This window comes from Micropterus salmoides, unplaced genomic scaffold (genome assembly GCF_014851395.1).
Source record: "Micropterus salmoides isolate LMB-PRFRI ecotype aquatic unplaced genomic scaffold, ASM1485139v1 Ms_hic_scaffold_7, whole genome shotgun sequence".
Lineage (NCBI taxonomy): Eukaryota > Metazoa > Chordata > Actinopteri > Centrarchiformes > Centrarchidae > Micropterus > Micropterus salmoides.
In genome coordinates this window covers 10,242,222-10,259,434 of record NW_024044459.1, presented here as the reverse complement: position 1 = coordinate 10,259,434, position 17,213 = coordinate 10,242,222, and the positions used below count along the sequence as shown (strand labels likewise).

At 39.4% G+C, this 17,213-nt stretch overlaps 1 protein-coding gene across 2 annotated transcripts in view; it reads right to left on the bottom strand.

The window, feature by feature from the left end:
- Positions 1-262: 262 nt before the first annotated feature.
- The window catches only part of cfap299 (cilia and flagella associated protein 299), an 81,206-nt gene continuing 64,255 nt past the window's right edge, over positions 263-17,213 (bottom strand). Inside the window, exons 5-6 of one of the 2 annotated variants that reach the window (XM_038704724.1) lie at positions 5,623-5,752; positions 263-3,264 (exon numbers count right to left, since the gene is read on the bottom strand). In XM_038704724.1, the coding sequence (XP_038560652.1) occupies positions 3,172-3,264; positions 5,623-5,752 (223 nt within the window). In that variant the 3' untranslated portion in view covers positions 263-3,171. Of the gene's footprint in view, positions 3,265-5,622; positions 5,753-14,558; positions 14,695-17,213 lie in introns of those variants that run through there. The other variant, XM_038704725.1, reaches the window with a different exon arrangement.

Genomic DNA, 17,213 nt, shown 5'->3' with positions numbered 1-17,213 from the left:
TTGCTACTGTATCCTATAAAATATGCAGGACCATGTATAGTAGCATGATTTAAATCCAGCTTGTTACACCTTTTTTTTGTTTTACTGTTGCTGCAGTCCTCTGTTGAAAAAAGAACTTTGACTGAATTTACCTTTAGTGAGATTGTTTATTCAGTCAAGCACAGTGATGAATTCCTACAGTTTAACATTCCAGGCCACATGTTTTCATGAGATTCGGACTTTATTGTTGGAGTTGTTGTCTGACCACATAACTGTTACCAGCCCTCATTGGTAGATCCAAGTAGGTGCCGGTTACACCTGTTCCAGTGGCCCATTGTCATCCATCCATATGCTAATACTATGTATTAATCTAAGTCATGTAAATTTAGTGTGAAACTTAAAGGGCTGCAGCCATCAAAAGCTGCAACATAAAATGCTCATTTGCTCAACATTTTAATGTTTTCTCAAACTTACACAAAGAGACATCAAATTAAGTTGAAACGGAGCTTGTTACATAGAGAAGGCTAAATAGTGCCTGTACTGTCAAAGGCCCACTTTAGTCTGAATCCAACGCTTTACCTCATGTTGTGTATATTAGGGACAAGTCAGGCCTCAAACTAATAAAACCACACTTCAGTTAAAACCCCAACAGCTTAAAAGCCCAATAAAAGAAATGAAGAGGGATATAACCATTTAAATGAGACTTTATTGTGAAATCATTACCATTGACAGACACATGATCTGTCGGGGTGAGTTCTAGCAACTTGTTTTTGTGAGGTTTGGTCTAAGGCACATGGAAAGTAGCCTGTGAATTTCATGAGTTATGCTTGTTTGTATCTAAATTAAATTGTGTATTTTTCATTCATGTGCACATCTGCTGTTTTGATTGGTGGGCTTATGCCACTTTCAGGGACACATGCATGAGCTGCAGCCAGTTATCCTAAACAGCTGTAGGTGATGTTGAAATGTTAATTTGCCACACGGCCAGTTTGAGGATCTTGCAACACAAAAACAAAACCAAGCAGGGCAGATAGTGAGATAGTCAGGTAGACGGTTCGTCGATTGCGACAGGCCTTCACCCCGAGGTTAAATCTGGCCTTTTAGAAAGAGGTTAAAAAGGGAATGACATTCCCAACACAGTCCTTCTGACAAATTTGAATGTGTGTCTCATCCTTGTTAGTCCAGTTGGTTTTGTTGAAACAATGAATGAAACAACAAAGACAAACCAGTTCTTTAAAAGTCATTATAACACGAAAAGCTTAAAAGAGAACCCAGTCAATCACATTGTTCCTTAAGACTTTTAAAAACTTTGTTCATCATTATTCCAAAACAGAAACATCTTCTTATGAACAAACAAACAACCAACCAACCAACCAACAGGAATACACTGACTAAGAAAACCCAAAACTCCCGACTCCACTCTCCAGACCCCTGCTTTTACAGAACCAGAACATGTCACCACACGTATTGTTTCAATGAGGCCAGCAGTCAGTCAGATGCACGCAGTGGAAGTCTGCTCTGGTCTCAGGGTAGATGACGACATGGGATGTACATGGTAAAAGCACCTACTTGGTTTAAACCTTGTACATTTCAGCCTAGTGGATGCAGGGGAAATGAGTACAAGGGCATGTTAAGTATGACGGCCACTATGTCAGTTTATAGGAATAGTTCAACATGTTGGGAAATGCAGATTTGCATTCTTGCCAAGAGTTAGATGAAAAAAATGTATTCCACGGGAAGCAAGGGGAAAAAGCTAGCCTGGCTCTGTCCAAAGGTAAAAAACACATACTCCACTCTCTCACTCTCTCTGCTCCCAGCCAAGAAATAGTCTGGCACAAACCCCTGTAAAACACAGCATTTTTTGTGTATAACATTGATAATTAGTGAGCTTCAGGGGTGCCGATAGGCGGATTTTGTTACCTTTGGAGAGTCTAGCTGTTTCGCTGTTTCCAGTCCTTATGCTAAGCTAAGCTAAGCTAACCAGCTGCTGGCTGTAGTTTCGTATTTGCCATAGAGACATGAGAGAGGTCTCTTCTCATCTAACTCTCAGAAAGCAAATAATCAAATTTGTCACAAAATGTCAAATTATTCTTTTAAAGACAATTCTTTTTCCAGTCAAATGAGATTTTATTATGTCCTCAAAAAACCTACATTCTTGTTGATATAAAGTACATCCACGTTGAATACCTATATTTTACATTTTCATTCAACAGCACTTTGGGGAGCAATTAAAAGGATGGGGGGAAAAGTGCATTGCTGAGTCAAACATTGATGTACAGTATGTATAAAAGTGGATATTGTACTCCATGGTTGCAACTGTACATTTGCAGGCAGGATGTATCTTTCTGACTAAATGGAAAAAGTATGACTATGTGTCTGCAGAGTCTATAGACAACAAATTAATGAACAAATAACAAAGACCCTGTAATTTGTTAACTTATAGACATAGATAATGTTTCTTGTGGTGGGACTGATCCTTACCATGTGTTTCATTAACATATGCTAAAAAAAATTAAATACAGAAATTAAAAGGGAGCAAGTTGCTAAAAGTCTTCGGAACTTCCTAAATAATTCTTACAGCAGGTTATTTGTAGAGTTGTCTTCCATTAAAAAATGTCATAGTGAATGACTAATATGTAAATGATAGAGCACTTTGATCTCCTGTAAAGTGTGCCTTGCATTTGGGAACATGCGGAATGCTTTAAGCCCATTATCCATTCTTCCAGTCCAATTGGAGCTACCGCAGCCTGGGGAAAGACATAAAAGCAACCCCCATCATCTTTCAAAGCTCTTACGCCTTTAATTTGTTTAGACAAACAGCCTAAAACATGCCGTGCCAAACGATGGGACAAGGGCCCGGGGTCCCTGAGCAGGTTTCTGCCCCTAAATAAGACTGCTGCTTGGGGAATGCCAAACAAACTGAGCTGTATCATGTCACAAAAAGTTATATTTTCTCAGGTTATTTGCAAGGAAATGTCCATGTTGTCACACAAGTCCATCCACTTCATCCTCTGGGAATCCTCAGTTTAGAGATTTTTTCACTGCAGCACCTCCACCCAGATGGCATGCATGATATGAGGGGAACAGTTTGTAAATGATGGTGCAACTACAGCAACTCAGTCAAATTAGAGGCTTCCAGTGATCTCCAATATGTGCCATATGTATAAATGTGTCAGTAGCAGCCTCTGAAACTTAGACTGTCCTGATGTTGTGGTCGTAGATGACCACATGGATATAGACGTCCGATTGTAGGAACGTCCTGTTGGAGTCCTCACCAGGACCAGACTGGAACCAAACACAGTTAGAGAAGTTAGTAGTTCTTGTTTGAACACTGTTACCTACAGTATTTAAAGGTGCATTTAGACTAGATGCAAAGTGAATTTCCACGTTGCTTCATTCAAATAAATCAGTGTTTTTGCTGTGTGCAATTGTTCACCAAAGTGTGTTTGTGTGACAGTTTGGACTTAAATGAAGTCCAAACTATCACACTTGAAGTCCCTTCTGTTATTTTTCTCCAGTTTCTCTAATGTTTCCTCTTAAATAACATTTCAGCCTGTGTGGACGTAGCACCACTTGTGCCTTTTCATTGACTATATGCATTTGCACTTTCTTAAAATTTGCTTCACTTTCAATCTGAAACACCTTGACTTGTGGGGCTTTTAAAGTGACATTAAGCATTTTTTTACCATTAGGGGGCAGAGAGTCAAAGCAATAACACTCTTGACAATCTACTGAAGGATGAAACATGCTTCCCTGGGTGGCATGTAGGTCTGGTCCGGAGACGTGTACAGGTCTGTTGCTTTTATATTTGTATGTACAATTTGTATAATGTTGCTTTTTTTCTACTCCATTTCGAACTTGCCTAATACGCTTCTCTACATAGATTTGTAGAGACGTTTACTATATCTTCAGAAAAGCAAAATTCAGCGTTTATCTACAGTACTAGCTGGTGCTGGGCAGGTAGCGTGATCTTGTTTACTGAAAACAGCTGCCTATGGTTTTATACAGGGGTTTAATGAGAGCCACGAGACCCATTCATACAGTGTATTTTTAACTGGAGAAGCAAAACTATGAGCTAAATAAGCTAAAAGCTCCATATAGTTGGTGTTGATTCTCAGTGGGTTTGGAACTACGAACACCTTTGTCATTACAAAGAATCATTAAAATGTGAAAGCTGCCATCGAAAAAAAAGGATGTTAGCAATGAAACAAAACCGCACATATCCAAAACACATCTTTTTTTAAAAACAGGTATATTAAAGGGGAGGTCAAGTGTATCATAATCTGACTGTTCAATTTCCAAGATGTTTTATGTTACTTTGAATCTCAAAACTGACACAGCCCTACCACTAAGATGTGAAGCCACTACCAGCTGGGAACATTTATTCAAGGCTAAGTGTGTCAAAAGCTTCTAGTGGGAGTGGATCCATAGCCTACCATTACACTCAATTTACACTTTTACCTCAAACACACTTGTGGGTGTCCTAATAAGTGAGGCAGTCTTCCTTTGCAAGTTCAAAAGAGTGTCAATAAAAATAGACCAATAAAAAATGACTTCATAGACGCATGAAGAGAAAATAGGAAATGTTGGGTGAACTAAATAAGCATATATTTTTACAGAAACCAAAATATGTCATCAACGTTCATATCAATCAATCAAGTTTTGTTTTGTTTTATTTTTAAATATCTTACTTAGATTGATTAAAGCCATTATCATAACTGAAATATGACAACCCGTTAGCTCTCATCCCACTTTTTGGTTGGGACAGGAAAAGTGGTCATGGTATGACAAAGGCAGAACAACAAACAAACCACCCAAAATTAGTTGATATGAGCCTGAAGATTGTGCAAGGATCCACTGTGAATCTGTGGCCACGTGAGCAGCTAGTGAGCTCATGGTGGGTTAAAAGCCGGATGGTTCCGGGCTTCTCTATGCCGTGCCAATCTGGGCTGAGCTGAGCTGGGTTCTGGGCACACGGGTGGTTTGCTGTGTCTGGCTTCCTATGCCTTCTCTTGTGTTTTTAATAGACAGCCTGGTCGGGGCGGTGCTCGACCACAGCTAGAACACTGTGCTGCCATTTTGGCGCTTGGCCTCAAAAACGCAGTCCCCACAGCTCTGTCTGCAATTTCAAAATAGTTCAGCCCCACCAACTACTTCCCTACCCCCCAGCGAAGAGGGAACTTGAGAGAAAAAAACACCGTCTGTCAGTCGTTATTCTTCCAAGGCCCCTGTCGGACTGTGAGTGCGGAGGAAGCACCTGTCTCGACCCTTGATCCTCCATTCTTTGTGCAGGTGGAAAGCAAATATCTTTCTCTCCCACTGATTTCTTATTCTCTCTCAGGCTCTCCAAGTACCTCTCTTATAGTGTAGGCTCCCTCTGAAAATGATTGTCTCTGATATGTTTGGTTCAGTCAGACTAGTTAAAAAAAAATAGGCACTTAGTAAAGTTGGCAGGACAGTTACAATTAGTTTTTTAGTCCCTGAAGCAGCAAAAAGGATTTGAAAAGAGTTTTTTTGCCCTATAGCCTTTTTGCTTCCATGGGACATTTTTACTGCTGTGGAACAGGTGAACTGATCTAATTAGCAGTACCATTTGTCTCCCTGGGGGTTAAAAACATAGCAACAACAGCAAAAAAAACCTACCAAGGGGTCCACATTTAGGATCTTTTTGTCCCTCTTGTTCTTAAAGAGAAGGCCGTTCGGGTCGTCATAAATCACTTCAAAGTTAGGGCTTGAGTTGGACGTGGACACCTGTGTCTTCCAATTGTAGTAGCTGTAGAAAAAAAGTAACAGTAATTATTAGGTGACTGAGGTGAAGCCGTTTTTTGAAGCTTTAAGGTGCTTTCAAAAGCTAGCGTTTGCACTGGTTGTGCTGCCAAACCATTTGGTTTGTTTTTACTTTTCTGGGACATGTTGCTTTAGAGCAATACATTTGAGACCCAGTTTTGTTTTAGGTTGGGCTGCGATTGGCTTGTTGTTGACAAGATAGGACATGGTTCTATTTCCCCAGTCGCAAGTAGCAGTGTAAGTCAAAGTGGCTGAGCTTTGCAAGACAAGTACTTTTTTGGATTTCAAATGAGAGTTGGTGGTTGACACCTGGTCTGTAATCCGTTTCAGCTCCAAATGTTTGCACATGGGATAACAGTGGATTGAAATGTTTTGAATATAAATGCTCTTCTTAAGATACAAATGATATGAAACTTGGTAATGATACATATGTTTTGCATGACTGTACAGTTTTATACCTAAGGTAGAAAAGACTGTTGCTCAGTGGTAGTGGTGTGTGCTACTTGACCATTTGGCATTCTGCTTTTCTGGAACATTTTCCTTTATAGACTCACACAGCAGGAGGCTTTACAATAACACATGAGCACCATATTGAGGTCACGACTTAGCGTGTTTCATGGAGGAAAGAAAACTTCACGGATTGCAGCGCATTACACAGCCATTGTTATCATATCAATATTAAACAGCAGGTTATAAAAGAACTTTGCTTTGCAGAAAAGAAAAGAAAAGAAAGCAACTTGCAGAGTAAAGTATCTTTTCTGAGAGACAGAAGGTAAAAGTCTGTTTCCAATTTGATTGTGAGGGCGCTGTGTTGGAGTTCGCCAAGCCAGGCATTAAAGTAAAGCTGTGGCTAATAAGCAACTGAAACCAAAGAAAGGGTTGAATTCCAAAATAAATGACCGATTAATATACAGCATCCGATTGGAACCTGCTCTGCTTTTAGATTTTCTGTTATTTTTGATACAGCAGTGCAGTGGTGTGCAAGTTTGTGACAGAGTCAAAGGTACAAAAATGTTAGGACATTCAGGTTAAATTGATTCATTTAGCATGTGCATGAATTTTGAGGATTTGTGATTTATTAACATTTGATATATTATGCAATTAGGTAGTGTTTATACCTGTCAAATCATTCATCAACTAAAGAGTGCTCAGGCAGTTTGCTGGACGCAACACGTTTGTCGAAGAAAAGAAAAACAATCCATAGCAGCTTGACATTTGCTAGCCATAAAATTGGCAGATCTTCTCTCTCCTTGTTGATGTGAAATACCAGGTGGGTTGTGAGTTAAAAACATCTCATTAAGGTAGTGTTGAATACTGCATTGTTCCAATGTTAAGTTTGGATTCGGCACAACCTTTCACCTGAGAACAGCAAGGCACTGAAATGAGAAAACCATAGACACAAGTCACAAAATTGGTTTAATTTGGTTAAAAAAAAAGAAGAAGCTAAATCAATAGTAAATGAGGCCCAATTGAGCTTTAGTGCCATCTTTGTATTGTCCAAATTGGTATTGTTGTTTTCTATTTCTATGCAATCTTGCTTTGCAAACAGTTATACATTATTATTCTTCCACGACATGTTTGAAACATTTATCCCTACCGACAATTTCAATTTCAAAAGTTCTTTGATAAAAAAGCCCATCAAGGTGTTTTAACATGCAAACTGAAAAAAGGCAACAAATGCCTCAGAAACACAACTGCTCTAACAGGTTTAAATGTTGTTATACCAAGTGGTAAGTAAATAACCTTTGCTTCTTCTGGCACTGTGCTCTCCGAGCAGTAATGACCATTTTCAGTCGTTCTCATCATTAGCTGTTCACGTTACTAGTAACACAACTCCACACGTCACACTCTGAGGCACTAAAGGTTGCTTTAGCAGGTCTCGGCTGTTCCCAAGAAGCAGTTTGTGGTCCACGGACAAAGTTGGACCTCGGGGAGGAGGCTCCGTGTAAATCTGGGAAGAGGTATGTTATGTTGGGGGTTGAGTGGGCTGAAGTTGCAGCAGCAAGTTGTAAATATGGGACCATAGCGTAATGGAGAGGTGCCAGCATGCTGCAGGTTATACATCACTTGCTGTGATGCTTTACTGGAGCCAATATATGATGAACAGCAGGTATAGAGTATTAATGACCCACACTATGTACAATACATCCCAAAATGTTTACATTTACATTGTGAGACCTCTGTGATTTTTGCAATATTTTGGCTATTCGGCTGTGTCAAGATGTTTTCTGCAGGATCCGTTTCGGAAGTAATCACTAGTGGCACATAAAACCTGTTTGCAAATAACCATTTACATTTGAACCATAAAAATATTTTCTGACTGCAACATATCAAGCATGCTTGCAACAAATTACAAGCAAACATATAGTGCAAGCAATATTAAAACGTACCCATGTGGCCTTTCCAAAACCCACAGACCCCCACCATGCAATTTTGGGAAATGTAAATACATATTTTTTGCAGAATGGTCTGTTTTTGAATAGCTCTGAAAAGGGCCAGGTATTCCAGCCAGTAATGAGAGCAACTGACTTTACTGCTGGTATCCAGGCAACATGGGTTTTTCTGCTTTGGCCATTTGTCATATTCCCAAATACAGTTATTTTGAACAAGGGAAACAATCGATCTCCATGGCAGCCTCTGGATGCTCGCACCAAGACTCAACATCTTCACATAGAGACCCAGGATCCTACTCCTAGGACTCCTAGCCTGATATTTGTAGACCACACATAAAGATAAACAATGTTGACCAAATTTCTGAAGACAATTATTAAAAATGCAATTACCGTAAAACTTTGAATAATAGCCCAGGCTTTTATTTGCTAATATCACTAAATTGACCCTGCCTTTATTTGGGACAGGCCTTTAATTCTTTTTGCACAAAACTGAAACTACTATAAAACAGTTTATTTATTTCAAACAGAATAATACTTATGTAAAAATGATCAAATATCAAATACACGTCATTTATTTGATCTAGCTCCGACAGACTGCTTATGCGCTTTTATTTTGACGGCAGCAACCTCACAAAAACAACAACATGGTGCAGGATGAGAGAAGTTAGCAGACAGAGAGCGATGGACTTCACATGACAGGATTCACAACTTGGATAAATTTTTCTGAAAAGCTGTTTTGATTCTTTTGATGGGTGGACCCTTAAAGGCTAAAGGAATATATTAAATAATCAAGGAAAGGACACATTCGGGCTTAACGAGCGCTTCAAAGTTAACGTGTCAGCACTTTCCCCCCCTTTTCCTCTCTTGTAGCCATGCAGGTTACACCGGTAAATCTAGAAGAATTAGACTTTGGGTTTTGTTGTTTCCGTTAAATGAACTTAACAGTGGTATACATCCAAAGAACTTCTATAAAAACCAGACCAGGCGTTTAATTAAGGCAGGCGTTTATTTGTCAAAATGTGTTCCCAAACCAGGATAGTAAAGGAGGCTATTTGGGACTCTGCTATTAATTTAAGTTTTACGGTCGATAATTAAAATAAATGTCTTGAAACAAATATTTGATTAGATCTACAGATTAAAAAAACATGGTCTTAACGATGTAAAACACTATAACCACTGTTAAAAGAAAAATGATGTGTCACTTGCCATCACTATGTCATCAACTTGAAACACTTCATACTTGCTCTGACAGACAAATGACAAATGAAAGGAAAGAAGACTTGACTCTTCTCAAATTACTCTTACTTGAGACCTTCTCTGAAAGACCTGAGACTTGACTTAGACATTTGAGTTTAATTTGACATGATAGTGCGGTAGAGAAACACATAAACCATGGTAGAAAATATTATCCATGTCGTCCACTTCTAGCAGATTCTACTATATTTTGATACAACTAAAAGATACAACAAATATCAGAACATGTGAAACTGGACTCCATCTGATGTCTCAAATATCTGTCAACCACCCCCTGCCAACTTTCGGAGTAATCTTCCTCTCCAGGAAACACATGCGCTGGAGGCCTCTGAACCGTCCACACAGTGTGGGGAAATACACTGATGCATAAAATTATAAGGTATGATAGGACGAGAGGTCTGGCATTTTTTTTTAAGTTGCTGAGAGCTGAGTAAAGCAGATTTAGAATAGACTGCTGCAATGCCCCAATTATGAAATACAAATTGAGGTTTTTCCCTTAAAACTCAGGAAAATTATATTGTCTGAGACTTGCTTTCAGACATATGCATACTTCTTCTCTTTGTAAATTAGATCTGACAGTGTTTCAGTGACTATTTATACCAAAATGCCATACAACAATTAGCATTTTTTTGGTTGACCACTTTTATTCCATGGTGAACCGCTTACTTTTGCTAGAGAAATGGGACAGATGTGAGATATTTTAACAGTGAACATGAAAAAGACTGACGAAAGTGTGAAAAAAATATTTTTGAAGCAATGCCGAGAATTTCGTTCATATGTTACTTGGATGTGTTTATTGGACCCACCTCCCTCACCATCCCATATGAACTGTCACCAGGGCAACTAACTGCACGGTCGGTGCACATTTGGTCACAAAGAAAGCTCCAGCAGCTGGATGGCACCACACCCAGACACATGGACCAGTAAAAGTGTGAGAACCTGGATTTGGTGGAAACAATGACGGTGCTTTCATCACCGGTTCCTGGTTCCCTATGCATTTACCATGGCTGTTTGACACGTGCACTGTGTCCTTTCACTTTCCATAGTTACCGTGCTTAGCTCTATTGTCATCTCCAGGCGGTCATTTTCCAGGGTAATGTCAACAGTCTCATTATAGGGCTCAGAGGAGCAGGACTCTCTGCGCTGGATGATATATGTCATAAAAGAGCAAATACCTAGCATGTGTATTCGTTCAGTTTTTTTCTGTAGTGGCTGAAGAATACAAGTCCGGTAACTGTTTCTGAAGTTAATGTTTCCAGTGTAAATCACAAAAGGCCTCTTCAGTGTTGAGAGTGTTACTGTTAGGCCTTCTGGGGGTGTCATGAGTATGATTCAATGACAAATCACAGATGGGCCATGACCAGCTGACAACCCCATTAACAAACCCATATCTACGCACCTACACACCACTTTAACTTATTTTCTCGTTATTTTTGGTTTCATCTATGAATTTATTAATGTTTATTGAAAATGTTAAATTAAAGTGCATCTGTCTTTATAGGTTGTGAAAATTGGGTCATCACTGCTCCTGAGTTCATGTTATTCAGAAGCTTATGCTGTCTATTTTGTTGCATAACATAAAAAGACTGAGATCAAAACATGAGGGTGAATCAGATTTAAGTAAAAAAATGTCAATGTCACTAAAAGATAATATAGAGAAAATAAATCAGCAGCAATCAATTAATTGTTTCACTGGTTTAATTGACCAAAATACCAAACATTCTGTGGTTTCAGCTCCTTAAGAAAAAATTATATATATAAAAAAAATTCATTGTACAAGAGGACCTATAGAGGTAAGAATATATTTTGTGGAAAATATGTACAAACCAAACAATATGACCGTTATACATAATATAGATGCTCCCTCTTATTACCAAAATTGATAGTGATGCTCATATTGCGTGGTACTACACAATATACAAGGCCATTGCAAGTTATAGTTTTTGTTTCTATGTTAACAATCACGCAGCATTACAGCATACACTCATGTCAGTTTGACACCATTTTGCATACCGTAAAACTTCAATTAATAGCCGAGTCCCAAATAGCCACCTACCCCTTTTACTGCCCTGGTGTGGGAAGACATTCTGACAAATAAACGCAGGTCTCCATTAGACGCCTGCCTGGTTTTAATAGAAGTTCTGTATAAAACCTCTTAAACCCTGTGGGGTCGCCTGCTTTAGCTGCTTCTAAGCTGCTTAGATCGTGCATACAAATATTAATGTTTAAACAACTGATCGATATAAACATGCTACACATCGTTAGTTCTGTTAGATTCTCCAAAGTTCAGTCGTTCAGTTCATTTAACAGAAACGAGAGCCAAAGTCAAATTCACATAGATTTACCAGTGTAACCGGCATGGTACAAGAGAAAAAATGCAGACTCCCATTACCTTTGAAGCCTCTTGAAGTCCACTTGTTAAGTCTGAATGTGTCCGTTCCTTGATTACTTATATTCCTTTAGTCTGTAAGGGTCCACCGATCAAAAGAATCAAAACAGCTTTTCATAAAAAGTTATGAATCCTGTCATTTGAAGTCCATCGCTCTTTTCTGCCACACTTCTCTCATCCTTCCCCCGTGTTGTTGGGTTTGTTTTCATACCATTGCTGCCTACAAAATAAAAGTGCATAAGCCGTCTTTTGGAGCTAGATCAAATGAATTAGTGCATTTGATATTATTTGATATTATATTTTTTATACAAGCAATAGTCATACTATTTGAAATAAATTAACTGTTTTCATAGTAGTAGAGAGGAATTAAAGGCCTGTCCCTAATATAGACAGGGTCAATTCAGTGATTTTAGCAAATAAAAGCCTGGGCTATTAATCAAAGTTTTACTGTATTTTAAGGATGTTTCAATTTGCCATCAGGTCTTCCATCAGACCTACACACGCGCACACACATAGGCCAGAGCCATTACATAATGTGGTGACACAGCTGGGTGTTATCCCCTATTCCATTGACTGGAGCTCAAGAGGCTAATAGAGCCTTGACTGAGGGAGGTTAGGGGTCAACCTCTATTTGTAAAAAGGGCCTAGGAAAATACAGGCAATCGGCCTAATATCATATTCAAAGAATGCTCACTAATGACAACTTATCAGTCTGGTATGATAATATCTTAACAAAAAAGATTTATGGTTACTGATAAAAATTTTGTGTCATTTTACAATCCTACTTTAAATGTTTGACATCCAGACATAATTTCAGACGCCAAATCTTAATTACACAGCCAACTTGGACAGAACAGCCCATCAAACTTGGCAGGAGGTCTCCGATGATCATACTGCTGGTGGAACACTGAGTTAATCTATCAAACACAGTCCAAACAGTATCAGCAGTGAGAACAAACAGTCCAACTGGATTTAACCCTAAAGGTTTCAGCTAATGAAGTATGTGTGCGCCATGTGTGAAGATCAACACACATGTCATGGAATGTTCCAGCTTACCAGCAAATATTTATCGAGCTGGCAAACTGTACTGCGATAGAATATCCCACCACCCTCCATTAAAGCTCGGACACAATGCTTCAGGACGAACTGCCAAATCACCTTTGGAGGTGGAACAGTTTCTCTTTTGTATTAAAAGTTAATAAAATAGGACAGCAGTGCAAATATTTTTACAGCAGAAAACGAAGCCAGACACACAGGTGCCTTGCAGAGGCTGAGCGTGGAGGCAATATGGTTTTGGCTTCAGAGTAAGCACGCGCTGTGTTTCAGCCGAGGAGATCCTTCAAGTTCTGTCAGTCTGTTGTATTGAATGCATGCACGAAATGAACGCAGGACAGGGTGAGTGGGCAGCTTTATGTGATCCAGCATTTCAAAAAGTTGTTTGAATTAAAAAGATTCACTGAATAATACAGGCAATGTATTGGTTAGTTTAGATGAAAATCAGCGCATTTGTAATATGTAAAAAAATATCTACTTGGTGAACTGTTTTTTTTTTCCCAGTACGAGGCTCATACATTTACACAAAACACACGGTAACAATTTAAAGAGGAAAATAATCAATTAGCACTACCATATATGTCAGATGTTGCCCAGTCTCTTAAAAGTCTTTACTAAATACAGGGACTGAAAAGGCAGAGAGATAGAAAGAGGAAGGAGCGGAACAGCCCGAGTGCATAAACAGATGGTCACTTTGCTGAGGAACATTAAATAGACATCAGAGATGCTGTAGGCACATCTGGAGTGGCAGGAAGCTGGGTGCAAGGAGCTACAGATCTGTGGGATAATTATGAGGGTCAGGACTTTAGTGTGTGTAAATGTATGTGTGTCTGTGTGTGTGTGCGCGCGCGTGTCTGCGTTGGAAGCTCACAGTAAAAAAAAAAAAAGGAGACTTAATGTAATGAAAATTTAGCCTTTTTAACGCATGCTATTGTATTTTTTAAACAGTTTATCGAACCTGGATGTGAAGCATCAGTGTCAGATTTTGGTTAAATTCATGTGAAGGTTTCACCCAGAGTTTGCCCTGAAGTAACAGGAACTAAAACAGACCAGTCTCAGCAGTTACAGTCTAATAGAGCTACAGTCAGTCATCTGTTGTTTTGCAGTTTTTAACAATTATTTTCTCTTGATATCAGTATTTATACAAAAGTTTGTCAAGAACAGTGCAGTTGTGTTAATATTATTACCAATATTGCTTTTATTGTAATACGGTTTGGTGTCATTAATGGCTTCTTAGATGTAAACTTTAATATCCTGTGCTTGATTTATTTTAACCAGATTTCCCTGGAGGTCAGAGGCTCACAACATATGCCTTTACAAATGATGTTTATATGACCCACCCACCCAGTAGGCCAGCGTTCAACTGATTTTCACTCCTTGCAGCTCCTATAGGGTCAATGCAAATGCAAAGATCCTTAAGGTGACAGAGAATGTACTGTAAAAAGCAAAATAAATGAAATATTATTTCAACATGTATCTATGAGTGCAACTGTCTCCTGATGTGTTTAATCTTTAGCATCCAGTTTGTGTCGGTTTTCTGTTGATTTCGCAAAGAGATAGATCACACCCATTATACAAAGTTTGAAAGCAATTACTTGTTGTCCACGCCATACTGCTGGAGCAGAGACATGCTGTACATTTTAAATAATTACTATTTTCCTTAAAGACCTCCAACCAATTCATAGTCTTTAAAATTCACATACTTTGCTCTGCTACTGCTCTTTTTTTCCGCTCAAGACATTGCAGACTGTGTACGTGAACCTATCCACCCTTCCTTGCTGGAGGTGGGAGGTGGTGGCCGGAGCTGGCGCTGGTGTCACTGCTCTGTGTTCTTTGTGGCTGTGGAGGAGGAGGAGGGACAGGATTCAGAGTCCTGCGGTGGGAGGTTTAGTGCACTGAGTGGGCAGCAGCTCCAGCATCTGCTCCCTCTTAGCGGCAACCACACTGGGTGTTATTGTTCCCGACAGAGATGAAAAAACAAGAGGGGTTGGGGGGGTGGGTTGGTAGAGGTGGAGGATGACATAGATGGGGAGAGGTAACAAAGCATGGAACTCAAGGATAGAAAAGCTGAAACTAACGACAGAGAGATGAAGTAGTTTTAGCTGGTGAAAAATGAAAGACAGAGAGAGGGAGTGTGAAGTCAGATGTCAGATGGAGTGAGATGCAGGGAGACCCGTGTAGGGGGGGAAGCCTCATAAAAGCATCATTATGGAGTAGGCTGTACCTCCAGGCATGCTCGTCCAATGACTCACACCTACAACTTGTTAGGGCTTCCACTCACCAGAGGGGAGGCTGAGTTCAAGGCCACAAGCAGAACACATGGTGAGAAATGAATAAATAAAACAACAAAGCTTCACATGTCTGACACTTTGGTTACAAACCACTTCCAAAAATAAAACAGACTTTCATTCTTTTTTAACTGCTATAACAAAAAACAAATTTATCACGTTTTTAATATTAACATGAGTATTCTGCATATAAAGCTGGGGATATCTGTATTCTTAAATTACTGACATGCATAATTGTGCTCAAAAATGTAAGAATGGAGATATTCTCAAAAGGGCTGTGATTATTAGCAAAATATGGATGACAGCTATGCAATGCACATCTTGTGAAAATGCAAATGGCTGTGTTCGAAACAGAAGGCAGTTGCCTCGCTACCGTAATAGACAGCTGCCTCCGAAGGCATAACTTTCAGAGTGAAGGCATCTCCGTTTAGATTGGTTTCGACAGCCTTCTAAGGCAGCACTTATGGCACTTATGTGACGTCAGCACACCGTCTTGCATCTCTTCTGGCTGTCCTGTTAGACACCTTCTGAGACAGCAGTTTAGCCCGTTTCGAACACGGCCTATATGTTTGTCATTATTCAAGAACATTAATAACAGGGGTATGGTTGGCTGGAACTTTAATGCTTGCAATTATTGTGAGTTCCATGTGACATGAGAAGTCGGAATTTCCAAGTTCAAAGTCAAAAATTTCAAAGGGAACGCCCCCTTAAGTCGGATTTCCGACTCAGAGAGTCGGGAGAACCGCACTACCCCCGAATTTGTGATCCAAGATGGCTGCTCTGAGTATCAACAGTTAGTGAAAGCTGTAGTTTATATTGTTTATCAGCACTTCTGTGTACTTGTGTCTCATAGAAATGTTTGTACACAAAGTGCTGTCCAATTGCAGTCTGTCTGACATGTTGCTACTGTTTAGAATGCGTAAATACTGCACAATACGTTTTTTTATCAACTGGTGTTGTAAACAATGGCTGACCGAGGGCTAATGTCTACACACTCTGTACATTAGCAGTCTGAGGTGGAAACCGGACTGGAAAAACATTCCAGCAGTCTCCCTAAATAGACCCCCCAAAAAGCTTTCAACTGCAACTGAGATGTGTTTGACAAGCTCTGAAAAAAATCTAGTAAGTGGACCTTGAGTTTATCTTTAAAAAAATCTGTTTTTATTGGTTTTCTAATTTCAGTCTTAATTTTTCTAGTTTTGGCCATTGTTCCAACAACAGTAAGCCATGGTTTCTGTTGTAAAGTGTGACTCATGATTTGTTGCTTATTTAAACCAGAGAGTAAAAGCTCAAGCCATACAGGAATGACGGTCAAAACTAAGAAAAAAGACCCAGATCACGAAAAAAAAGCATAATTTACCTTTAGAATCTGTCCACATTAGGACATTAGAGACCATGTTCTGCCCAGTGTCAATGAGGTTATGCAGGGTGCATGTCATTTGGCTGAACTCTGAAAATAACCGTGCAAAAATTCCCCCTGTTGTCTAGGTGTGTTTGTCCTGAAGAGATTTTTCGCACATATCTGAAATGTTGGTAATATGTTACTATGCACGAGCATGTGGAATGTGGGAATGGTTTTGGCTCTGGTAAATTGCTGACAGCTCTCTATGTACACTGTTCTCCTGATAGACAACGAATTATAAAGATGTTGTCTGCCCCACTGAGGGATACAAACTAGATTTTAGCTTACACCTGTAAGGTCAGCAGTTCGCTTGTGGCTTGGCCTGGAAATGTGCGACTGGCACTGATGCATTTAGTTGTTCAACATACTGTACATGGTCTTGGCTTCAAATTTAAAGATCTATGTGTAGAATTTATTATGGGATTATAGCATTTTCAAATTATTCAATTAATATAAGTGTCTTTTTAGATACTACTACAGTCAGGTCCAGGGGCTGTTTTGTTCATTAGGGTGATTGGGGTCATCACTGACGCACCGCCAAGCCAGGAAAGGCATGGGATCTTTCTCACACTTTCTACAACACTGTTAGTTAGTTAGACTGTTTTTGACAGACAAGTTTGTCTCTGAATATCGTTGTACAATCAGCGTCAAGTCGTGTTCCGTGGAGT